Source organism: Heptranchias perlo, chromosome 22 (genome assembly GCF_035084215.1).
Source record: "Heptranchias perlo isolate sHepPer1 chromosome 22, sHepPer1.hap1, whole genome shotgun sequence".
NCBI classification, from domain to species: Eukaryota; Metazoa; Chordata; class Chondrichthyes; order Hexanchiformes; family Hexanchidae; genus Heptranchias; species Heptranchias perlo.
The window spans coordinates 32,227,810-32,254,710 of record NC_090346.1 but is presented as its reverse complement, the minus strand read 5'-3'; the positions used below and the strand labels follow the sequence as shown (position 1 = coordinate 32,254,710).

At 43.3% G+C, this 26,901-nt stretch overlaps 1 protein-coding gene across 1 annotated transcript in view; it reads right to left on the bottom strand.

Moving 5' to 3' along the window:
* Window positions 1-17,258, bottom strand: part of syt17 (synaptotagmin XVII) — a 51,528-nt gene extending 34,270 nt beyond the window's left edge. The window contains exons 1-3 of the mRNA XM_068003060.1: window positions 17,244-17,258; window positions 15,920-16,068; window positions 9,879-10,024 (exon numbers count right to left, since the gene is read on the bottom strand). Coding sequence (XP_067859161.1) covers window positions 9,879-10,024; window positions 15,920-16,068; window positions 17,244-17,258 — 310 coding nt within the window. The remainder of the gene's footprint in view (window positions 1-9,878; window positions 10,025-15,919; window positions 16,069-17,243) is intronic.
* Between the last annotated feature and the right edge of the window lie 9,643 nt (window positions 17,259-26,901).

The following is a 26,901-nucleotide window of genomic DNA, read 5'->3' as shown; positions in this document are numbered from 1 at the left end:
TAATGGGACCAAAAGTCAATAAATCCCCTGGACCTGGTGACCTACATCCTAGGGTTTTAAAAGAGGTGGCTGCAGAGATAGTGGATGCATTGGTTATGATCTTCCAAAATTCCCTAGACTCTAGAACGGTCCCAACAGATTGGAAGGTAGCAAATGTAACCCCGCTATTTAAGAAAGGAGGAAGAGAGAAAACAGGGAACTACAGGCCAGTTAGCCTGACATCAGTGGTCGGGAAAATGCTAGAATCCATTATTAAGGAAGTGGTAACAGGGCACTTAAAAAATCATAATATGATTAGGCAGAGTCAACATGGTTTTATGAAAGGGAAATCGTGTTTGACAAATTTATTAGAGTTGTTTGAGGATGTATCTAACAGGGTAGATAGAGGGGAACCAGTGGATGTAGTATATTTGGATTTTCAAAAGGCATTCGATAAGGTGCCACATAAAAGGTTATTACACAACATAAGGGGTCATGGGTTGGGGGTAATATATTTAGTATGGATAGAGGATTTATTAATGGACAGAAAACAGAGTAGGGATAAACAGGCTATTTTCAAGTTGGCAGGCTGTAACTAGTGGAGTGCCACAAGGATCGGTGCTTGGGCCTCAGCTATTTACAATCTATATTAATGACTTAGATGAAGGGAACTGAGTGTAACGTATCCAAGTTTGCTGATGATACAAAGCTAGGTGGCAAAGTAAGCTGTGAGGAGGACACAATGCGCAGGATTTTGACCCCGAGCCGGGAAGGGGGCGGGGGGGTGGTCAAATTGCAGACGGGAAACCCAGAAGTACGGGTTTCCCGGATGTCCTTACGATTTTGACGTAAAGACGTCTTTTTTTTTTGTCGGTTTGCTGTCTGACTGACCGACCTGATTGACAAGCTGGTCTCAGTCGGACGGGAGAGCAGCCTGGGAGAAGACGTGTTCAGGTAAGTCTTAAGGTAAGTCTTTGATTGTATGGATGGGGGAGGGGGGGTGCACAGGGGGCATGAGAACATGGGTGGGCACAGGGGCACCGTTGGGCATGGGGGGGGGGAAGTTAGTCATGGAGGGAGGGATCAGGGGTCAGTCACTGAGGGAGAGGGGTTGGGATCGGGGGTCATCTGCGATCATTAGGGGGGTCTTCAGAGATCGAGAGGAGGGGGTCCGCGGAGATCGTGGGGGGAAAAGCTGCAGATAGGCTAGTTGGGTCTGGGGGAAGTACTCCCATTTCTCTGGGCCCACAAGCTGTGCCAGAAAGGCACTTACTGTTAATTTCGGGCCTTCTCGCCTCCTTTCACGTGGCATGAAAGAGAAGGCCCAGGAATCCCAGCCCCCAGGGGTTGAAATTGGAATCTCTGCAAAAACGGAGGCCCGCAGCCTTCTTGAAAGGTTTTAATCACCAATCTGCCTCCTGGTTGCCCGGCCCTCGTCCCTGCCCGTACATGGGCAGGTTGGAGGCACGTTTGCGATTTTTCAATGCCTCCCGCCTCCAGCTCACCCGTTTTTCAATGTTAAAATCGTGCCCAAAGTGTTTGCAAAAGGATATAGATAGATTAAGTGAGTGGGCAAGAAGGTGGCAGATGGAGTATTATGTGGGGAAATGTGGTAGGAAGAATAGAAAAACAGAATATTTTTTAAATGGTAAGAAACTATTAAATGTTGGTATTCAGAAAGATTTGGGTGTCCTCATACAAGAAACACAAAAAGTTAGCATGCAGGTACAGCAAGCAATTAGGAAGGCAAATGGAATGTTGGCCTTTATTGCAAGGGGGTTGGAGTACAAGAGTAAGGAAGTCTTACTATAATTGTACAGGGCTTTGATGAGACCTCACCTGGAGTACTGTATACAGTTTTGGTCTCCTTATCCAAGGAAGGATATCCTTCCTTAGGGGCGGTGCAACAAAGCTTCACTAGATTGATTCCTGGGATGAGAGGGTTGTCCTATGAGGAGAGATTGAGTAGAATGGGCTTATACTCTCTGGAGTTAAGAAGAATGAGAGGTGATCTCATTGAAACATATAAGATTCTGAGGGGGCTTGACAGGGTAGATGCTGAGAGGCTATTTCTCCTGGCTGGAGAGTCTAGGACTAGGGGGCATGGTCTCAAGATAAGGGGTCGGCCATTTAAGACTGAGATGAGGAGGAATTTCTTCACTCAGAGCGTTGTGAATCTTTGGAATTCTCTACCCCAGAGGGCTGTGGATGCTGAGTTGTTGAATATATTCAAGACTGAGTTAGATAGATTTTTCAACTCTAGGGGAATCAAGGGATATGGGGATCGAGCGAGAAAGTGGCATTGAGGTCGAAGATCAGCCATGATCTTATTGAATGGCGGAGCAGGCTCGAGGGGCCGTATGGCCTACTCCTGCTCCTCTTTCTTATGGATGCATGGTTGAAGGACTGTTTTGTGCAAAGGGAGGAGCGGTGGGTTGATGGTGGTGGTGGTTGTTCCAGGCGGCCTGAGTATTTGAAAGTCTTCAATTTGCACATCTCATTATGAGAACCAGTTAGAGATGAGGGCATCCCTCGCATCCCGGGCAGCAACGTGCCCAGCTGCTCTGGTGATGGGTTCCCCATCTTCATTTTTCTCCTCCTCAGGTGTACCCTGGAATAGATCCATTGCGACCCCCCCCGTCCTGATCTTGTCAGTTTGAGGGGCTCCAAAATGTTGGTAAATTTGTCCGAACACAAGAATTCTCAGTCTTAAAGAAATCTCAGTCTAAATACAAAGGACTCCCAGCCACACGTTTGTCTGAGAGAACTGAGTGCCCAGCTGCAATACCTCACCTTTTATTGAGATGTATCAATCACTGGTTTAAAAAGGTCCAAATGAGCTTCGGCTGCAACTCGCCTCCATTTCAAAGGCGTGTTTCAGCAGCCACGGGAGACACGTTCAGGAGGAGTTAAATCCGATTCTGTTGCAGAATCCACAAAAAGCCAAGTACCTAAAGTGTTTCAACTACCTGAATTGGCCCTTTAAATATCGACCCGCCGGCTTTAAGTGGGGATGGGACTTCAGGTTTCTGTTGTGCGCGCGCATGCTAACGCGCCTGGGTTAAACCTGGAGGTGGGCGAGTTGGAACCGGGATGGGGTCCGGCTCCAAAAAGCTGCTACTTTAACCTCCCACCCATCCCCAACCCACCCATTCTTGCAGTTTAAAATTACCCCTTGGGGTCAGGACAGTTGCCCACCTTCTTAGCCATAGATGGCATGTAGCACAGGGGGAGCAGAAAGGTGCTATTGGAGAAAGAACCTTAAAAAGAGACTCCATCTGAAAAAAGAGAAAGTGCTCAGAACGGTTAATGCAAAGTTTATAGAAACATTTCAACAACTTGCATTTAAATAGCACCTTTAACATAGAAAAATGTCTCAAGGTGCTTTACAGAGGCGAAAAGGAGATGCTGAGCCTTTGGGAGTAGGTTAGGAGAGGTGAACAAAACCTCGGTCAAAGAAATGGGTTTTGAAAAGGCTTTAAAAAGGTAGAGACGGAGACAGAGAGAAGGAGGGATTCAGGGAGACAGTACCAAAGAGATAATTGAAACCTGTGCCCATCAAAGGTGAGGTGGAGGAAGGTGAGATGCACAGGAGGCCACAATCAGCTGAAGAAGGTTGCAGAAGCAAGCTGGTGTGAGGTCATGATGTAGTCTGTAGACGAGGACAAGGAATTTAAATTTGATCCGTGGGGGAGGGGTGGGAGGCAGGGAACCAGTGTAGGTCAGGGGGAGTGTAAATTATGAGCCGTATGAGTTGCCAGTACTTAAAGTGCGACAGGATATGGGTGATGAAGTTTTGGCTTATTCAGAGTTTGTAAAGGTTGGAGATCAGGAAGCTGACAAAGAGGGCATTGGGGAAATTGAGTCTGGAGGTGACAAAGGCATGGACAAGGGTTTCCTCAGCAGTGGGGATGAGGTGATCATGGAGGTGAGCAATGTTGTAGAGGTGGAAGTAAGCGGTCTTGGTGACTGGTAAGATTTGGGATTTGAAGCTCAGCTCTGAATCAAACATAATGCAGAGGCTGCATACAGCCTGGTTCATCCTGAGCGAATAGCTTAGGAGGGGACAAGTGTCAATAGCCACGATGCAGAGTTTTTTTGGCATGTTCCAAAAACAATGGCTTCAGTATTCTCATCTTTCAATTGGAGGAAATTCTGACCCATCCGTGAGAAGTATCAGATAGGCAATCTCACAGCACATTAGAGCTTCAGAAAACTCTGGCGTATTGACAGAAATCTATTTATAACTTATTGCGAGTAATTATGGAATGAGTCTGTGTTGACCATTAGAAGCGTACTGGCTGCTAAGTTTCTGTTTCCCTAAGATATCACAAAGCTGAATCATTAACTTCTTGATGTGTTGTCACCAATAACAGGCCATGCTTTTGTAGTCATGCACAACTACATAACGAGGGTTATATCTATATAAGCCTTTCCTTCACTGAAAGTGCACTAGATCCTCCTGATAGCTCACTGAGTGAATGCACTATGTAGTGTGTTACTGAGCCACACAGGTCAGTAAGACCAAGTTGAAATCCTTTTTGCGAGTTATCAGTTGATTTCATCTGGGGTGGCAGGGAGATGGAGGGGTTGCTATAATTGGCATCTCCAAGCTACAGACTGGAAAAAATCAGCCATAAGTCCCTCTCCTAATTATTATCCAGTGGCTTCTGTTTGAAGGTGTGCATCTGGATATTGTTTGAGGACTTGATTGTGATACTATCATACTTGATTAACATGGCGACACTCACTGCTGAGGCTCACACATGGAGAATGGCTACCAGATTAGCTGCTGGCACTTGTACAACAATATCCTAGCATGAGTCATCAGCCTCAGAAGAAAGGACAAAACTGGGAAGAAAAAAGGGCATCACAAGACCGTATAAAATATGACAATTACTTTTATGACTTTCCTTCAGCTAGTAATATATTTCTTTAAAGTTTGCCAAGATGACTCAAGAAGAGGAGAATGAGCACAGTCTAAGGGACAATGACCAAGGCTGAACATAAAACTCTCAATTTAGCAACAATGGTAAACGCAGGATTGCACCCACCTGTGTACAGTCATGCCAGCAGTGGAGAGGACTGGCCTCATCACATTTTGTGAGGCAAATCCCTCCCCTTCATTCAAATAGGCTCCCAATGCATGGTCAGGTAGACTGTATGCTGGAAGTCACTAAATTTAGCCAGGCAGTAGTTGTTAAAGGGCTGCTGCTGGCCCTTTAATGGGGAGACCAGATTTTGTGGTACAAAAAATTGTTTGGCTGCTGAAACAAATGGCTGCAAGGAGAAGTGAAAGCAAAAGTACCCCATTCATTGACAATAACTTGAAGGACCTGCTAGACAAGTTGCAGCAAAGGAAGGTGGCTCTGTATGAGATAGGAGTACCCTCCTGTGAAAGATGTAAGCAACAAGGAGCAAGGTGGCTGGACAATTTGTACACAGGAGCAAATGAGGAAGAAGTTTGCTGGTACCTAAAGAAGTGCCAGGTTAAATGTACCCACCTTTGTATGTGTACTTGCTGTCCATCCTTGGAAGGTGTGTCCAGAGTGGAAATGCTTTCCTGTTACATGCTCAGCGAGATAACATGCAGAGTTCATTTTCCTATTTTTACAACACTATTTTATGCAGAAAGATGATGGTAGGCACAATTGTGGTGGGGCAGAGTGAACCTTTGCACATAGCAGGTCAAAGTTCAGGTTGCATAAAGCACTGACAACAGAAACACCATTCTACCTCATTTGCAATGCAATGGCACCAGGAGGAAAGTGATAGTTAAGTAGCTGCATAATGCATAAAATGTCTTCTGCGCTTAGCTCTCTTTAAGGCATTGTCCTGGTTTGCATTGGATCTTCCCAAGATGCACCTAGACCAAGTGGCACCATGGACCCTGGCACATCACAGCAACTTGTGTCAAGAATCTCACTTGCTTCCAAGTTCAGCAAAGATCCTAACACTTGAAGAATTTACAGTGTGAGTTTGACAAAGGTGCATCGGGTGAGTCACAGCTCATAGCTGAGGAGGAGCAAGTGAGGGCAGCAAGAGAGGAAGAAGAAAGATCTGGCAAGGCTGCAAAACCACAGCATGTCAATTGTATTGGTGTCCTGCTAGGTCTGCCTACACATGGGAGTTAATGCAGGAGCCAAAGGCATTTGGTACATCCTTTGAGGCCACAATAAAGGTGTAGCACTGTATATTCTCTGACAACATGAGCAGCCTGCAACAGCTGGCAGAGACTATGCAATGCTGCATCTCCAACATCACGGCATTCCTATGAGAGGGATTCATGGAAATGCAGAGTACCATGGAGTGAGTGGCATCTTCACGGCCATCAGCTGGGGATCTCCAAAGCAATGAGAGAACAAGCGCTGAACAATATCCTACCTTGAGCGTTATGACTGGTGTTATTGAGACCTTGGGAACCTAGATGCATGAGTCTGTTGTTGTCGGATTTGACTGGGAGATTGTTTGCAAAGAGCAGTCATGGCGGGCTTTGCCCACAAAGGTGCCCTACGGACTTCTCTCATGCAGATCGCTGGTCATTCAGCCACAGTGACCAGCACCAGTGCATGGCAAGAGAAGGGCCCAATGAGGCAGATTCCTCTCAAGGTGGCCGCATATCAACCACTCCATCAGACCCCTCAAAGGCTTGAAAAAACGTAAGCAGCCAGTTGGACATAACCCCAGCTGTTGCAGAGTCATTGCATGGCCCTGCACCCTTAGGTTCAAGACCTAACAGGGCTCAACAGGGCTACACCATCCAGGCTTAACCTGCCACTGCATTTGCTCCTCCCACTCAGGCAGCACTTAAACTTAGCCTTAGATTAAGCAGTGCGACAAGCAAACTTTATAGGGTCACCTTTATGGTCATACAGCTTAGATAAAATTTTGACTGTATGTATCATGAAATAAATATTGATCTTTTTTATTTCTCCTTCATCTGGATGGTATTTGTTGGGTAGGATGTAGCAAGGTTATGTGCTGAGAGGGCCTGAAAGATGGCAGTTCAGCCTGAGTAGGGGACATGTGCAGCATGTTCTTAGGGCTACAATGTGTGGGAATTAACCAAAAAAGCCAAAGCTGCTCAGTAGCAGGATGTGTCCACAACGGGATGTAATTCTTGATCACAAGAGTTCTGCACCAACCCCCAGGCCTATACGTCATCTTCCTTCATGTCATCCTTCTCTTCATGATCCTTTTCCTGTGGGACTGCAGCCCCTTGCATTTCCTTTTCATGCTGGTGCATGCTCACTCCTCTTTGAATGGCAAATTTGTCCAGCATATAAAGACGGTGATGATTCTGTAAACTTTGGCTAAACTCCAGAGCAACACTCCCCCTGAGCATTCCAAACAATGAAATCATTGCTTCAGCATCCCTGTGGTAGGCTTGACAGTAACCGGATGGTGACATGTGCCTCGTTACATCAGTGCTTTGTTGCTGTTTTAGGGTTTCTATTGGGGTCATTAGCCACGGCTGCAAAGGGTTTCCCAGGAGTCATCAATTCATTCTCTGGGGACCTTCAAATAATGCTGAAAATGTGGACTGCTACATAATAAACGCATCATGGCTACTGCTTGGATAAAGGGCTTTAACTTGCAGAGTGACATTTCTGTGGTGTGAAACCATCTGAACATTTATGAAGTGGTATCCCTTCATATTCACATATGCATTTGGGGTGACATGTGGAGCCATGTCTATAATGTCCCAGACTCTTTGGAAACCTGCTGGCAGTAAAAGTTCTGTGTCACTTCTATTTGGTTTCACTTATTCATCAGGAAAAGCATACTTGCATTTATTTAGCATCTTTCATGACCTCAGGACGTTCCAAAGCACTTTACAGCTGATGAGGTACTTTTGAAATGTAGTCACTGTTGCAATGTAGGAAAAATGACAACCAATTTGCACACAGCAAAATCCCACAAACAGCAATGTGATAACGACCAGACAATCTGTTTTCTTAGTGATGTTGGTTGTGGGATAAATATTGGCCAGGACCCTGGGAAGAGCTCCCCTGCTCTTCTTCGAAATAGTGCCACAGGATCCTTTACATTTCCTCCTGGCAAACATGGCATCAGTCATCTGCTTTATATAGATATGAACTACAGACTGACTTATCTGGACGATGTCCCCTACCGTAGCCTGAAAGGATCCTGTGGCATTGAAACTTAATGCCATTATGACCTTCACAGTTATGCGAAAAGCCATCCCAATCTTTGTGGATGTCATTAAGTCAGCTCGAGGCAAATGCCATAGCTCAATCGCTGCCTCTGCAGTGACGTGAAGTCTAGTCTCCTCTGACATTCCCAGCTGGGACTGGTGTGGTCTATAAACACAGGTACTTGGGTAGGCAGGAACGAATAATATTGTCTGAGCTATCTTTGGACCCGTAGCTGCTGACTCCTCAAGAATTGGTCTTCCTCATCCATAGATTCACATACTCCCAACCTTATCACTAAAACCTATATTGCAGCAGTAATTGACAAGCAAAGTGAGGACGTGCAACAGCAGCAGCAAAAAACAGGAATATAAAAAGGAAATAAAAGTACGCAAGGTGCTCGATGCAGAAGTTCAGAAATAATCCCAGCCAAAATCTAGACTTCAGCAGCAACTGAAACAGCAACAACCTTGCTTTAAGAAGCACTCCAGGCCTGTTCAGCACTCATGCACCCATTTTATAGGAGCAAGATGCATGACAGGGGAGAAGCTTCACCCCAAATAGTGAAATTTGCCATAAGACCCAATTTAAATAAATATGTAGTGCAACCTCATTATGGCACCTGAAATCGCATGTCACAAAATGCAGTGAGTCAGGCATGAAACATCATTTGCTTGAACTTACACCTCACACTTGCCACCAGTTTCTGCACTGCCAGCAGAGACTCACAAAATCAACCCTAAAACTTCATCCCTAGATTTAAATGCTAACTACAAACTGCATGAGTTTCAGTCTCAAAGTTTACTTCTTTTAATCACTAAATTTCTATTCTTCTCATGATTACTCCAAGCTATCTATTGTTTTTATACAAATATTCTCAGGTTTCTATTATTCTCCACCTAATCACTCCCAGATATACATTATTCTCTGTGTAAGACTCTTAGATACCATTATTCTATATGTAGTCACTTCAAGGTATCCATTATTTTCTATATAGTTAATCCCAGGTATTCATTATTCCCTATATATCCTGCACAAGTCAAGACACATCAAACATCAAGAACAAAAATATCACCATCTTCACAAAACAGTGCAGTTGTCATTAAAACATGAAAATAACAATGTAATATGCAATAACTCCTTGTTCAACACTGGCTCTTATATTTCAGCCTTCTTCACCTCAGGTGAATATCTGCCTATTCTATTTGGGATAATATGGCAGATGTTAGATGTTAATCCTTGGCCAAATCAGAAACTTTACTCACCAGTAAAAAGGGTTAAATTATGAGGACGGGTTGCATAGACTAGGCTTGTGTTCCCTCGAGTATAGTAGGTTAAAGGGAGATATAATTGAGGTGTTTAAGATGATTCAAGGATTTGCTAGGGTAGGTGGAGAGAAACTGTTTCCTCCAGTGGGGGAGTCCAGAACAAGGAGACATAATTTAAAATTAGAGCTAGGCTGTTCAGAGGTGATCTCAGGAAGCACTTCTTCACACATAGGGTAGTGGAAATCCGGAACTCTCTCCCCAAAAAGCTGCTGAAGTTACGTCAATTGAACATTTCAAAACTGAGATTGATAGATATGGAACCAAGGTGGGTAAATGGAGTTAAGATAAAGATCAGCCATGATCTAATTAAAAGGCAGAACAGGCTCAAGGAGCTGAATGGCCTACTTCTGTTCCAATGTTTCTATGTTGAATAAAGTATGTAAACAGAAATACACTTAACGTGTCCCAATCTTACTTGAAATTCGTCTTGTGAAGCTGTAGGTTGACCGTGATGTATCTGAGGAACTCTTTCTGTCAGGAGAGATGCCTTGGGGAGTTGGTGGAGGATCGCTGTTAGTATTCTCGACATCTGCTTCTTGGTCATTGTTACGATCGCTTATTCTGTTTCATTTTTTAAAAATAAGATGTTTTTATGTTTCCAATGTATGTTTATGATACATCCTATTCTAAAACAGTGTGGCAAACAGCTCTCTAAATAATTTTCCACCAAGTTTATTTTGTCTTTTAAATTTTCTTTGGTGTTATCCACTCTGATCTAATGGAACATTTTTCTATGATGACAGCAAAGGATTCAAACAAATATTGACACTTATAGTTTTACAATGTGGTCTTGAGCTTATTTCATTAAACCGCGTTTATTTCTGTTCTATACACAAAATAGTGGCTATCTTTAAACAACATAATTAGGACAAAATTAGTACCAAAGGTTTTCTCAGTACCTAAACCTGCATTTACATTACAACTGTAGTGTCAGTGCAAAGCAGTTACACATAGTGCTGACGCTAAGATGTTGTAGATCCGCCGTAGCCTTGAACTCGCATCTTTCTCTAGTTTGTCTCCTATCTCCCCTCATGCCCTCTGTGAGATCTTGTCTATGAGACTCTCCTCCTGCTCTCTCAACCCTATTCCTACTAACTGCTGACCACCCAACTTCCCTTCCTGGTCCCCCTGTTAGCTGATATTGTAAACAGTTCAAGACTTCAGGTACTGTCCCTCTCCCTTTCAAATCTACCACCATCACACACTCCTCAAAAAACCCTTCTTTGAACCCCCTGTCCTTGCAAACTACCGCCCCCATCTCCAACCTTCCTTTCCTCTCCAAAGTCCTTGAATATGTTGTTGCCTCCTAAATCCGTGCCTATCTTTCCCACATCTCCATGTTTGAACCTCTCCAATCAGGTTTCTGCCCCTGACACAGCCCTAATCAAAGTCACAAATGACATCCTATGTGATTATGGCCGTGGTGCACTCTCTCTCCTCATCCTTCTCGACTTCTCTGCAGCCCTTGGCACACTTGACCACATCATTCTACTCCAATGCCTCTCCTCTGTTACCAGCTCCAGCTGAGTGGGAGTGCCCTTGTCTGGTTCCACTCTTACCTATCTAGTCATAGCCAATGTATCTCCTGCAATGGCTTCTCTTCCCACCCCTGCACCATCACCTTTGGAGTCCCCCAAGGATGTATCATTGGCCTCCTCTTTTCTCATTGAAATACTGACCCTCGGTGACATCATCTGAAGGTGTCAGGTTCCCCACGTAAAAACAAAACTTTCATTTATATAGCGCCTTTCATCACAAAGACCGCCTAGTTCCACCTCCAATACATTTCCTGTCTCCGCCTTTGCCTCAGTTCATCTGCTGCTGAAACCCTTATCCATGCTTTTAGAATAGAATCATAGAATGGTTACAGCACAGAAGGAGGCCATTCGGCCTGTTGAGTCTGTGCCGACTCTCTGCAAGAGCAATCCAGCTGGTCTTTGTTACCTCCAGACTCAACTATTTCAATGCTCTCCAGGCTGGCTTCCCATCCTCCACCTACATAAACTTGAGCTCATCCAAAACTCTGCTGCCAGTATCCCAACCAGCACTGAGTCCCGCTCACTCATCAACCCTGTGCTTGCTGACCTACATAGGCTTGCGGTCTACCAACGCCTCAATTTTAAAATTCTCATCCTCATGTTCAAGTCCCTCAATGGCTTCACCCCTCCCTATTTCAGTAACTTCCTCCAGCCCTACAACCCCCCCCCCCCTCTGAGAACTCTGCAATCCTCAACTCTTGCCTCTTGTGCATCTCCCACTCCCTTTGCCCCATCATTGGCTGGATTTAACTCCCTAAATTTCTCTGCCTCTCCACCTCTTCCTTCTCCTTTAAGATGCTTCTCAAAACCTACCTCTTTGACCAAGATTTTATCTGATTCCATCCTGACATCTCCTTCTTTGGCTCAGTGTCAATTTCTGTCTGATTACACTCCTGTGAAGTGCCTTGGGACATTTTCCTACATTAAAGACGCTAAATAAATGCAAGTTGTTGTTGTGAATCAAGAGTCAGGGACCAATCCGACTCCAGAGTGAGATTGTTTCCTTCAGGAAGCTTCACTCTACTTCGCTCTGGAATCAATTCAGTGCAAAATGATTAAGATGAACAATTTTGCACCAACACTACACTAGTAGTATAAATGAAGCCTCAAATTATGAAATTAATTTTGTACTAAGGGGATTTTAAAATATTTTAAAAGTGCACTACTGTCAGGATTTCTGGTAGGAAAAATAGAAACTCCTAACTGTTAAAAAAAAGTCAAAACGGTTTCATATTCACTACGACTTTTTACACAAGAGGCTATTCATTTGTATGTGATTTATTCTCAACTCTAATTGAAATTGGTTGCTATTAGTGATACAATTAAAGAAGAATTTTGACTCGCAAGACACAAACTGATAGTTCAGTGTATAACATGACAGTGAAAATGATATTGTTAGAATTGTTCAAAAATATTGTGATAATAAAAATTATAATGGACTTCATGGTTAATTCTGTGCTGGATATCCCTAAATTGGCTGCACACAGTTTCTATCTTGCAAGATTTTTGTTTTAACAAGACAATATAACTCCTTTAATACCAAATTTGGTCACTTTCCCTTAGGCATCACTAATAGTTCTATTAGGGTAGAAATTGGGTGTGCATTGCGCTCATTAATCGGGCATTAAATGGGTGCAAAGCCTACGGGACGGCCTATGCCCAATCTGCACAGGTGTTGGTCCCACTGCTAAATTCATGGTGCCCATTTTTAACAGGTGTTAGGCCCCTTGAATATGTTAAATAGGGGCCCAATAGCTGTTGAAGGACCCCTGTGTAAAATTGATTCCCGATGAGCGGGACAGGTATTGGGCATGCCCAGCTTGGGATTCATCAGCGGCCGCTGTGGCTACCAACTAAAAGTATACTTTAATTTAATTTTTTTTAAAAAGAGCCTGTCTGTGGAGCCCGAAGGAGCAGGTGTACTCCCCCCGACTTTACAGTCAGGCGATCGCCCTCCCCCCCACACCCTGTTTCCCTCTCCAATCCCCATCATGGAACTTACCCAAGGGTCACAGCTAGCAAGGCAGGCAGCACAAAATCAGGCCCAGACTAATTTCTACCCCATTATATTTAACAGCTAGCCCATGTACTGTCTCAGAAAGCACACCTCCAACCACAGGCAGTATTGCTGAATGCTATGTGTTGGTGAAGTTGAGGTGGACAGTGCAATTCAAAGTTGCTGTTGATATTTATAACAATGTATCATTATTTAAACATGTTTAGCTTGAATTTGCAAGAGTTTGAGAAAACTAGCCATAGTATTCTCCAGTGACTGCTGGTGTAGGCACACCTACATTCCAGCAAAATCTATAACAGAAGCCCATCATGAGTCACAAACTGCAACCCATTCTATTAGGTAGCTGCATCAAACTGGAATATAATGCCTCAAATAACATGACTCGGTTTATACATTCCAACATGATCTTAGACTGAACTGGAGTGAACATTTGACCTAGGTGCATTTGCTCATTTCACCAAACTCATGTTTCCGTTTACTGAACCATTTCAATTTACATCTCCATCTTTTCTGATTTTTCACAAAATATTAGAATAAATAAGAAGAATTTCCTCCCAAATTGCATTACATTGCTGGACATGTTGCATAACTGTCAGCCTATGCTTTGAATAGCATTTTATGTAAGCACATAAAACAGTAAATTTAGAATTAAATAATGTTTCTGGGAATAATTATGTATCTGTAAACAAGCTGTCCTATATTTTAACATCAGCTGTTAAGTGCATTTGTTTAACAAGTGCTGTAGTAATACCAGTAGACGTGCAGAATTAGTATTTTAAAATAGATGTATTTTTTACATAACATACAAAAAACAGGAACATTGTTAATGACTGATAATACAATGGCATGCAACAACATTAACAACTTGCATTTATACAGCACCTTTAATATAGTAAAACGTCCCAAGGCGCTTCACAGGAGCATTATCAAACAAAATTTGACACCGAGCCATATAAGGACATTGGTCAAAGAAGTATGTTTTCAGGAGCATCTTAAAAGGAGGAGAGAGGTGGAGAGGTGTACAAACATGCAAAACATAGAAACACGCAGGCTCGAAACATTATACATAAACGCACCAACGCACAGAGACAAAGATGCATGCGCACACACTATGCATTTTGCTATTTACATTAACAATCACATTTTCCATCTACTCCCCAGCCTCACCCCATCCTACATCTGCAATCTTCTCCAGCTCTACCTCCCAACACACACCCTCACCCCTTCCAACTTCGGTCTACTGCATACTTCCCCTTCCCTCTGCTCCGCCATCATTGGCAGAGCCTTCATCCAGCAGGCCCTTGCACTTTGGGGCTTTTCCCCTGAACTTCTTTACAATGGGCCAAATTTTGCTCTCAAAATAATGGTGAGGCTAATGGCACTCGCCGTTATTTATATGCAAATGGTACAGCAATTTCAGGCGAGGAGCAGGTGGGCATTTAAATGACAATATCCAAAAGTTGCTGTCAGAGTTGCACTGTTCCACCATTAACTTCACAAAATCAACATCTCGCTGTCTGCCTCACCATTGAAATGCATTGAATGGTGTGAAGTTGCTGTATTTGTGTGGTTGAAATGAAATAAACTCACCACAAAGTTAAGTCTTGTCATTTCAAGTCTAAGTATCCTTTTAACAATGTGATAAGTGTTAATTACTGCCAATCGACCTCTCTAACACTGAAAATTAACTATTACATGTGTGGAGTCTCATTCCTTCAGGTATTAACTGTTGTTGGAGATTTTTAAAAACGTAAGATTTTAATTTTACATTTTTTTTTACTTTTCCTTTCTCTCCCTTAATCCAATCTTTCTTTCCGTCTCTTTATTTCTCTTTCTGTACCTGGTTTGACATTGAATTCACTATTCTAACTTACACTTCCTGGTTCACACTCTGCACTGTTCATTTCACAATCCTTCAATCTGATTGGTTAAGGAGATACCCAGTTGCTTGCCCTGTTCACTCAGGTCCCAGATGCCCTGTTTCCCTCCCTGCGAGTTATGAGCTCGCACTTTCAGCAACTTGACATGCAAAAAATTGACATGCAAGGGCAAGTCTAACTAACGGCAGACAGATGTCCCGCTACAGCAAAATCTGGGCCATTGTTAACTCTTCCCCCGCCCCCCCACCTTTGTAAAGGCCTCCTCAAAACTTACCCTTTTGAATGCGACTTTGGTCACCGCTGCTAACTCTCCTCTACTACCTGTTCAGTGTCCACTGTAAAGTGCCCTGAGATGTTTATATGAAAGGCCATATGTAAGTTGTTTTCTTAGACAAAGTTATGATGTTGTTGCATCAGTTTTAACATCATCTTTGTACCTCGGCCCATTCAAGTCTCACATATTTTCAGCTGAATTCGGCAGATTTTAAAATCTGTCTCAGTGTATCTCACTGAAATAAAATAAGCTTAGCTTTGCTCATTTCAATTGGTTAGCAATCTGTCTCACTGTTTCTCCATGGTTTTTTTTCATTAAATCTCACTGTTCGTAATGTTGTGACCTTGGCAAATATGGTATCACAACTATTCATCTTCCCTTCAGTATTACAAGTGAAGGATCTGAACATGTTATTGTTGATTATGTCATTTTATTATTGCACCCTGCAGGACACCGGACGTATTGTTTTGTCAATCAAACGGTCCCTGTACACGGGCTCTCCCATGATCCGTTTTAGACGATCCATGCGACACCACAACACTGATGTGCGTTTGACTCGCCATAACAGACATCTAGACATCTAACACTGGATGAGTGACAACACCCTGAAAATAAACACTAACAAACAGTCCATGCATTGAATGCACGTCATTAAATAAGTTACAGTTTGATCACTTGTTGCATCCACAAACTTATGCTTTAGTACTAAAAGAAAAAAAAACAAGTGCAATTTAAAATAAGACTTACAACCATGGCGGAGTCTGTGCAGGAAACGGTCCTAAAATTTCCACTTCATCTTCACTGGACTGACAGCAACTACATTCATAACACTTTTGACAACAGTTCCTACAAGTCCATCTGCACAGGAGGAAATCTGATATTCTAGACAGAAACCCCTGTTTGACATGGAAAATAAACTGGAATTAACAACGAGGCGGTGTATTGCTGCACACATCAGTACTCTTTCTGTGCCCCAGGTTTTCAGGCTGCTTTGAGGTACACGCCTCAACAGCTGCTGTTAGTTCTTGATTTTTTTCCCCTCTCTCCACTGGCTTTTATTTGGTACTCGCCACCACCATTGTTGATAACAGTAAGATAGCAACAAATAAAAACCACTCACACCCACAGGACAATAAACGGAAAGCGCAGCTAGCTTTTCCTGTGCTTTATGTAAGGCAATACTTCTAGATCTCAATAAACAAAGGAAGCGGTTGAAATATATTAAGAGCTGCGTGTGGATTGCTGTTATTAAAAGTGATATTCTCTTTCATTTGTAGGGTTTGGAAAAGAAATACTCACCTGGTTTATTGGTTCCAACTGTCCTTTTTAGAGACCCACGAGGAGAGGGGGAAAGGAGAGAACAAAAAAAAAACCAGTTTAGCGTTCTAATAGCAAACAATTCTCCCATCATCTTGTACGAGCTACAGGTATTGGCATTGAAACCATTGGAAATAATAGAAAAATATGAAAGAACTCGCTTGTTAAAAACCAGGTGATATTTTAAAAATCTGATGGAGATGTTAGATTAGAATTGACTGTGCAGAACAGCTGGGTGGGAATGATCTTTTGGCCACAGCTGCAGCCATGGGCTTTAGGAGTGGAATGTTGTCTTCTCAATTAGCTGTGGCTGTCACCATGGAAACTATGGCCAGAACGCTGACGCATCGCCTGATCTGTACCACTATTAAAGAAATTGAAGGTGCAAAGCGAGAGAACGTGACATTTTTAAAAAGCATTTCTGTTTGCACAGCAACAGTTGCTTTCACCGGAAAAAAAATGCATTGAAAACTAGTATGCCCCAGAATGAATCTGATGCAAAACATGTCAGCTTTCAATTAAATAAAGCAAGACAGACAATGTTTACAACAATAATTATCTAACAATTGTGCCCAAAGACAGTCTTTTATGTAAATGCACGTCCCAGAGCTGTTCATTATGAGCACTCTGGTGTTGATCTGATCAGGGAGAAAAAATGCCAGTTGTTATGCGAACATTGCTTGAAAACCCCACTGCATTTTAAAAAGGCTGCCGGCGGCACTGTAAATTTACCTTTAAATGTTTCCAAACCTACCTGTATATACGCCATCTTCGCTCAGTGTCTTACTATTTCATACCTCGTCCTGCGCATGGCGTCTCCAAAAAGACGTGACTTGTGTGAATGATAGTACTGGCCATTCCGATTTTACTTTTAGATTCTTCAACAATCCGCTGCTGCCGCCTCTTCCCTCTTCACCTCCACTTTTCTTGTTAGACCCACCCCCCCCCCAGCTGCGAGCTCCCTGTGCGGTCCCCCTTTCCCCGTGTCCGCTCCTCTTATTTACTCGGACAACACTAAGTGCAAATGCCACGCTTTGAGACCTGTCATCTCCTCGCCGACATTTGTCGTTTCAGGGAAACATGGACTGGCTAGGAATTCCCTGGAGCCCTCTCCCCATCAGCGCATCAGCCGCGGCGACCCGAGCCCAAATGGCGCAACAGTGCGTCCGCATCCTTGGCTTTCCGACACCAGCCTGCTCTGCCATGAGACTCCATGGAAAGCGGATGGAAGAACTAACTCCTGTAAAGGGAAGCGATGGGGAAAGCGCTGTGTGTTTCTGGCGCTGACTCGCTTCTCAATGTACAAAGCGTGTGTTGAAGTGAGTGTCCTGCTTTGTGTTGTCTGAGTTTGTTGTGTAGCACAAATTAAAAGCCTCACCGTTTAGATTGGGATTATCCATCTATTCTTGCAGCCTGGATAGAAAATGGACAAGCGACAAAGATTTGCACATCTCTGACAAACATGTCACATTTATTAAATTCTCAACTTTCAGTTTGTAGAACCCAATATTTATTCTGTTTAAATGAAAAAAAAAATCACAAAACTGCGTCCCCATCCCTCACACACACCATGTTTCCCAGCAGAATGTCCAAACTGATCCCGCCTGGTCTGTGCTGCTGCAAGCACACACACACAAAGGAATGAAATAGCAGTAGATTGATCCTTTTGGGCTTTTAATCAATATTCGTGAGATTAAGCACGGGAATGGAATGTGATAACGAAGCAGCTGACAAGCGAACAATGGCAGTGGCCAATCTGTCTAGAAAATGACAGAAATGCTTGCACCGATCAACAACTAGAAAGAGAAAATCACTCTCATTGTAATGAATTGCGTTCTCGTACTCTGATTTCTTGCTGATTCAAGACTTATTTAGATGCTTGTTGTGGAAGCCTGTCTAGGTGACCTGAAGCAGGCATAAACTGTAATTTGGGATTTACTAAAGTATACGATACCAAGAACTCCACTAAAACAACACCTTCTTGCATTTATATAGCGCCTTTAACGTAGTAAAACGTCCCAAGGTACTTCATAGGAGCTTTACCAAACAAAATTTGACACCCAGTCACATAAGGAGATATTAGGACAGGTGACCAAAAGTTTGGTCAAAGAGGTAGGTTTTAAGGAGAGTCTTAAAGGAGGAGGGAGAGAGGCAGGGAGGGAATTCCAGAACTGCCAATGGAGCAGTGAAAATAGGGGATGTGCAAGAGGCTAGAATTGGAGGAGAGCAGAGATCTTGGCGGGGTGGGGGGGGGGGGCTGTAGGAGGTTACAAAGATAGGGAGGGGCGAGGCCCCTCAAAGATCAGCATTGATCTTCAGGAGGGACACTCAGAATTGAGAAAAATGTGGGATTTGTATTAAGTGAGGCAATGTTTGGAAGGGGTGTAGTTTATATGCGAACACACTTTGTCTGGGAGGAGTCGAGTTTTTAAATCAATATATATTGATTTACTGAAGTTGTAAAATAAATGTAAAAGGGACTGTTTGAGGACACTCACTTGGGTCATTGGTTTAAAACCTCGTCATGTGCGTTAATGCTTCCTGTAACAAAATCACACACTGCGTGGATTGAGACCTGCAGCGGTTCAGTTTATTACTTACTCCCTGGATGATTGCGGCTATAAATCGAGGTCTGGCCGCATTGGACGTCGCGTGCTGACTTCCACCTGAAATCACAGTCTAATAGATAATATTCACTGGCATTTGCCGGAGTTCTGAACATTTCACGATATTAACCGGTCGCTCTATAGAGATACTTTGCAATGTTCTTTGAATTAAAAATAACAACAGAAGTGACTGGAACGTTTAACACCCGGGATGTAGCGTTTATGTAGCAAAATAATAATTAAAAATAACACACAAAGAAGGCAGGCGAGAGATTTTGGTTAAAACATTGTTTTTGCTGCTGCAGTCTGTCAAAGCATGTCACAAGACCCAATCCAATTGTATTAATAATTATAACTATTTGAATGTGTTCAGTAATAAAACGGGGCTCAAAGGAAAATAAAGAAATGTTTAGGATTACATTTGGGATGGGGAATTGGCAATTTCTTCACTAAAGTGTCCGAATTGAATTAAGAGTATCATTTAATCGGGTCCTAATCTAGCTGGAGTTTCACATTTAAAATTGTAGACCTGAAATTTATTTTCAAAGATGTGTAAATTAAAATGAAGTTTTTGAAAATCTCTTGTCATATTAATATCCCGTCAACATTGCCCACAGTGCAAACAATAAAAAATGAACACTTTTATCAGAGCAAGGCCCATAGATACAAGGATGGTTGCTCGTTTTGTGAATGATTTATCCACTCCTCGATATGCCAATATATCATAAGACGTAAGACTAGAACGGTAGTAAATTTGTAACAGATTTGGCGAAACTGTAGAATAGTGACCCCAACTGCATGAAACAAGCTAATGCATCATGGGTTAGTCCAGTCTCCCCAGCTGTTTCATTTTCAACAGCAGACATTGGCACAAAATATAATTAAAGCTTTATTTTGTCTGTAACTGGAATGCGTGAAAGACATTCCCTTAACTTTGCAGCATGTAATAGAACTGATACATTCTAAGTGGAAACTTGCCATTCATACAGCACATAAGGCAGGACTCACGTTAAGATGTAGAGTGTGAGCGTGTGTGGGGGTTGGGGGATAAAGGGTCTGCTTTTCTTTGGCTCCCAACCGTGAGTGCTTGGCGCTTTCACTGGTTGCTGTTAAAAATGTTCCATTTGTCAGGAAACCATCCAGCCCCTTTACAGGCATTCGTTAAGTAAGCAAACATGCATACCCTTCTGAGACTAAATGGAAGCAATTGGCAAACTACAGGAAACGCATTTGCGTTGTATAATTTCCTCTACGTGGATTGGTTTAGATTTGACCTTGCAGTTAATTATTTTCATGTTCAAAAGCCTTTAATAAAATAAAAAAATATATAAAGCATGTAAAGCCCACCCAACAATTATAGATGATCTCATTTTTTAAGTCCCTCATGGCTGTTTCATTAATGCAATGGTTTTTGGGTGTCCCAATACATGCTGCTATTCTGTTGACTGCAATATCTCTAAATCAAGATGTGCTGTAGCTTGATAAATAAATATAGGCTGAGATCAACCTGTCAATGCAGCTAAACTAAATGGACTCAAAGAAAAACAACACTTAAATATGTGGGAGAAAAGAATATAAACTCTTGGTAAATGATATCATTGGAACATTTTCATTAATAAAACTATGAAGGAAGCAGACTTAACAATAAATATTGTGTATTTCTATTTTTCCAATCTGGATTTTTTAAACTTTAGTTTCCCCCAAGTTCTATATCCTTGTCCTACATAATGGTGAGAATCCACACTTTGTAACTTACATTGTTTAGAAAGTTCACATAATTTTCTCTTGTATTTAAAATATATGAAGGTGTCACAGCCCTAATCAAAATCACAAACATAATTTTCTGTGACTGTGACCATGGTGCACTATCCTTTTATTGCCTGCTCTGCAGCTTTTGATACAGCCAACCACACCGTCTTCCCCTAATGTCTCTCTCCAGCTCTGCGGGACTGCCCTTACTTGGTTCAACTCTTACCTATCTGACTGTAGCCAGAGCATCTGCAGCAATGGCTTTTCCTGCCCCCACACCGTTACCTCTAGAGTGCCTCAAGAGTCTATCTTTGGTCCCCGCCTCTTCCTCATCTACTCATGCACCCTGGCAACATCATCCAAAGACATGGGGTCAGCTTCCATATGTAAACTGACCGCACTCTCCTTTACCTCTCCACCACCTTACTCGTCCCCTTCACCGTCTCTGTATCGTCAGATTGCTTGTTCAACATCCAGTCCTGGATGAGCCACAGTTTCCTCCGATTAAAAATTGGGAAGACCAAAGCCGTGGTCTTTGATCCCCACCAGAAACGCCATATCCTCACTCCTAATTAAATCACCCCTCCCTGGCTACTGTCTGTGGTTGAACAAAACCATTCACAACCTTGGGGTTCTATCTGGCCTCAAGGTGAGCTTCTGACCCCATAATCGTCTTGATCATAAATACGACCTATTTCTACCACTAATTTTAAAAAATATATTAATTGTTGGGATGTGGGCATCGCTGACAAGGCCAGCATTTATTGCCCATCCCTTGTTGCCATTGAGAAGGTGATAGTGGACTGTCTTCTTGAACTGCTGCAGTCTGTGTGGTGAAGATGCTCCCACAGTACTGTTAGGCAAGATGTTCCAGGATTTTGATCCAGCGCCAATGAAGAAATGACGATAAATTTCCAAGTCAGGACGGTGTGTGACTTGGAGGTGATGATGTTCCATGCACTCGCTGCGCTTGTCCTGTTAGGTGATGGAGGTCGCAGGTTTGGGAGGTACTGCCAAAGAAGTCTTGATGAGTTGTTGCAGTGCATCCAGTTTATAGTACACACTGCAGCCACGGCTCGCTAGTGATGGAGGGGATCAATGTTTAGGCTAGTGAACGAGGTGCCGATCAAGTGGACTGCTTTGTTCTGGATAGTGTCACGCTTCTTGAATGTTGTTGCAGCCTCACAAGTGGACAGTATTCCATCACACTCCTGACTTGTGCTTTGTAGGTGGCGGAGAGGCTTTGGGGAGTCAAGTGTTGAGCTACTTTTCGGAAAATACCCAGCCACTGACCTTGCTTTAGTAGCCACTGCATTTATGCGGCTGGTTCAGTTGAGTTTCTGGTCAATGGTGACCTCCAGGGTGTTGACGGTGGGGAACTCAGCAGCGGTAGTGCCATTGAATATCAAGGAGATATGGTTACACTCTTTCTTGTTGGAGATGGTGAATGCCTAACACTTGTGTGGTACAAATATTACTTGCCACTTATCAGCTCAAGCCCGGATGTTGTTCAGGTCTTGCTGCACGCAGGTATGGACTGCCTCATTATCTGAGGAATTGCAAATGCAACTGAACACTGCGCAATCATCAACAAACAGCCCGAATTCTGACATTATGATGGAGGGAAGGTCATTGATGAAGTACCTGAAGATAGTTGGGCCTAAAACACTGCTCTGAGGAATACTGCAGTGATGTCCTGAGAAGAGTGGCCTCCAACAACCACAGGCGTGTTCCTTTGTGCCAGGTATGATTCCAGCCAGTGGAGAGCTTTCCCCCTGATCCCAACTGACTTTTGTTTCACAAGGGCTCCTTGGTGCCACACTGGGTCGAATGCTGCCTTAATGTCAACGGCAGTCAATCTCACCTCACCTCTGGAATTCAGCTCTTCTGTCCATGTTTGGACCAAGGCTGTAATGTGGTCTGGAGCTGAGTGGTCCTGGTAGAGCTCAAACTGAGCATCTTTGTGCAGGTTAATGGTGATTAAGTGCCACTTCATAGCACTGTTGATGGCTCCTTCCATCACTTTACTGATGATTGGAAGTAGGCTAATAGGGTGGTTATTGGCCAGGTTGGATTTATCCTGCTTTTTGTGGACAGGTTATACTTGGGCAATTTTCCACATTGTTGGGTAGATGCCAGTGTAGTAGCTGCACTTGAACATTGCCTGCCTCTGTCTTTGCCTCAGCCCATTTGCTGCTGAAACCCTCAACCTTGCCTTTGTCACCTCCAGATTTGACTATTCCAATGCTCGACTGGCTGGCCTCCCATCCTCCACCCTCTGTAAACTTGAGCTCATCCAGAACTTGGCTGCCCATATCATAATCCGCACTGTCCCACTCACCCATCACCCCTGTGCTCGCTACTGGTCGCCCAACGCCTCCAACTTAAAATTCTTAAATCTCATGTTTAAATCCCTTTATGGCCTCATTTCTCCCTACCTCTGTAACCTCTCCAGCCCTACAATCTACCCAGAATTCTAGTCTCTTCTGCATCCTCCGCTCCCTTTGCCCTACCGTTGGTGGCCGTGCCTTCAGCAATCTCCACCTCCCTCTCCTCCATTTGGTCCCTCCTTAAAATCCACCTCTTTGACCAAGCTTTTGGTCACCATTCCTAATAGCTCCTTCTTTGACTTGGCATCCATTTTTGTCTGATCATGCTTCTGTGAAGCTCCTTGGGATGATTTTCTACATTAAAAGCACTATATAAATGCTAGTTGCTGTTGTTGTTGTTATTGTTGTCAGTCTTAGCTCAGTGGTAGCACTCTCATCTCTGAATCATAAGGTTGTGGGTTGAAGCCCCGTTCTGGAGACTTGAGCATATTATCTAGGCTGACACTTCAGCACAGTACTGAGGGAGTGCTACACTGTCAGAGGTGCCGTCTATCAGATGAGATGTTAAACCGAGCCATTGTTTGCTCGCTCAGGTGGGTGTAAAAGATTCCATGGCGCTTTTTTAAGAAAAGCAGGGGAGTTTTCCTGGTGTCCAGGCCAACATTTATCCCTCAACCAACATCACTGAAACAAATTATTCCATTGCTGTTTAAAATTGGCTGACGTGTTTCCCTACATTACAACAGTGACTACACTTCAAAAAGTACTTAATTGGCTATAAAGCACTTTGGAGCATCCTGAGGTCATGAAAGGCACTATATAAATACAAGTCTTTTACTTTAATGACCAGTGTGGTTAGAGGATAGTAACTCAAACTCCTTGCGAATAATTTTAACTTTGGATGATAGTGTAAAGTGGATGATATTGAATTAGCCACCAATTATACACCACAGCCGATTTTCACTACCACTGACTACAACAGAAATGAAAATCAGGTGTGGTGTATAACAGGCGGCTAAAATAATAGCGGCCATTTTACACTATCACCCAAAGTTAAAATTACCCCCCTTAGGTCAGTAAAAATTTTACTTGAAGCAAATAATTCCTGTTTTAACACATTGGGGGTAACTTTGAACTTGGGAACAAAAATCGGGTCCTGACCTCAGATGCTTCGGGCACATAATGTGCCATTTCTATTTTGAATCGGAGCTCCATTTAGGCATCCAATGCGTTCGCCCGAAATCGGTGGGCGCTTATTTACATTAGCATCCTGCGCTTGTTTAAGGTCCCAAGAGCCCTTTTCAAAAGCTCTGTCATTCTATTCGCTAATTCTAAATCAATCACACAAATCATGGGCAGTAACAGCTTGGAGGGTGCCATTTCTAATGATATTTAAAGAGATCAACAGCTGGTCTCAGTAAATCACTGGTTAGTTTATATGGCTTGCTGGTGAGCTGCATTTGAGATTTTTGGCTGCTGGAACTGACAGTAATTGTTTTTGAAAGTAATTTGGTGAGGAGATTGACAACAGGCTTCTGGCAAACTTCTGACTGCTTTCAATGGGTTTGCTACTTACACTGCCATTGTGGCTGGAAGAGGAGGAGGTGGAGGGGGTTAGAGTCCACGGAGCTGCAACTGCAGAGAGAAGGGGCAGAAGGAGGCAGAAGGAACTTCTTACCTGCAGCTCACTGAGGAGCAGTGTGTGAGGATGCTCCACCTTACCAGGGAGGCTGTCACAGAGCTCTGACACTTCTGCAGCACCAAGTTAAGCCGAGGACAAAGTCATGTACATCCTTGCCTGTGGCTACCAAAGTCATTGTTACACCTCGGGGTCATTTCAGTCTGAAGCAGATGTAAGACATTCTTCCTCCTCCTTACTCCCTCAACTAAAGCCTCCAGGTCATTGTCTGAGAATCTGGGTGCACTAAAAGTGGATATTTTGTGTCTTCCAGTACACAGAAACCTGCTTCAGCTCAGCTCCACAATGAGCACTGCATCTCCTTTTTAGAAGATACAAGCCACCAGGGCCGGATGTCCAAAATCCTTGGATGTCCAAAAGGACGAGCTGTCAAATTACCAGCCCAATTTGCACTGACAGCTCGGCCATCAAATTTAAATGAGGCACAAACCTGAATTCATGCCTCGTCCCACCCACTTCTCACCCATTTTGGAGAGAGTTGAAAATTTTCCACCCCTGTAGCACCCCTATAAAACAGCATTTTTCATCCACTGGTATTATACATCATTTTGAATAATCTCAATGGTGGGATGATTATACCAACATATGTTGATGCTGAGGCAGACTCAAGCTGTCTATGCTATTTTTATTATTACTACAGATGCTACCTTGGAAGTAACAAAGACCTTGTGTGCAGCACTGTTTTATCAAAGTTTATTTTCCTTGTTGCAAGTAGGAAAAATTACATATGGGGCTGGATTCTCCTCTTCTCGGCAGGATCGCGGTAGGGCAGGACTTCTGCCCACCTCTGTGACCCCACTGCAATCCCCAACTATTTTCCCGGGTCAGGAGTCATTTGATATGAAGGGTGGCCTCCCAGCAGGACTCCCACCAATGCCAAAAAGAGAAATTGTACCACTGCTGCTGCACCAGAAGAGACAGCTGACCAGTTAAGGGGGTGGGGGGGGGGGTGGCAGAAGAGCCCCTAAGAGAACATTTTATTAAAACCTTAGCTGAGACCAAGGCCTGATAAGGTTAGTGTTTGGGGGAGAAAAGAACGAGGCCATAAAAGGATTAGTGCTGGGACCATTATGGCAGGAAAGGGGGCCACTACCAGGCCTTCTCCCTTCATCGATCGACTTTGGGGACTTGCCGCTACTACCCCAGGAATTACCACCACCCTTCTCATGATGGCCCCTGGGTTTGGCGGAGACAGCAGCAACAGTAAGGAGGGAAATTGGCGAAGAACCCAGGAGCTGACCCCGCCAACATTTACATGCGGTAGGTGGGGAAGAGTTGGCCGGGGCCTGTTCCAGCAAAGGGATCAGAGGGAAATCAAGGTCCATGCAAGAATGTGGTGGTAGGCCTCACTCTTTGTTGCTCCATTTTCTGCCACTATTCCATCAGATTTTGGGTGGAAGACTGAAGGAAGATCCAGCTCATGGCCTTTAATTGCTAGGCTAGCAAATGTTCAATGTCTCCAATAGCATCTGAATGGAATAATAAAACTGGGATAATATCCCAACATCCTGGATAATTCACTGGTCAAAACAGAAACTGTTATCTGCTATGTTATCACACATGCTTAGAAGATCAATCTGGAGTTGCAAATGCATTCTATCTAAATACTCCATCAGAGCCTTGCGAACAATACAGTGAATCACAAATTTCTGTCTCATGTCAGTTTGCTTTCCGGGCAAAAGCAATTAAGGTGGTTGGCAGCAAGGACTGAATCAGATTTTTTCAATTAAAAAAATCTGAAGATTGTCATAGAAATGATAATCGTTTGAAACGATTCAAAGGTTAATTCTGTAATTTCAGTCAGATGGATATATTTCAAAAACAAGTCAATTTTATGTGCGTCTTGCATCTCATTACAGAGAACAAATTATGATAATTTGACACTGGGAGTAATTTATAAGCAACAAATTAATCTCAACAAAGGTATAGATAACAACTGAATACTAGACTCTCCTCTAAATAAAATCAATGTTTTCACCCATGACTTCTCTTAGTGCTCCACTTGTAAGATACTAGAAGCAGCTCGCT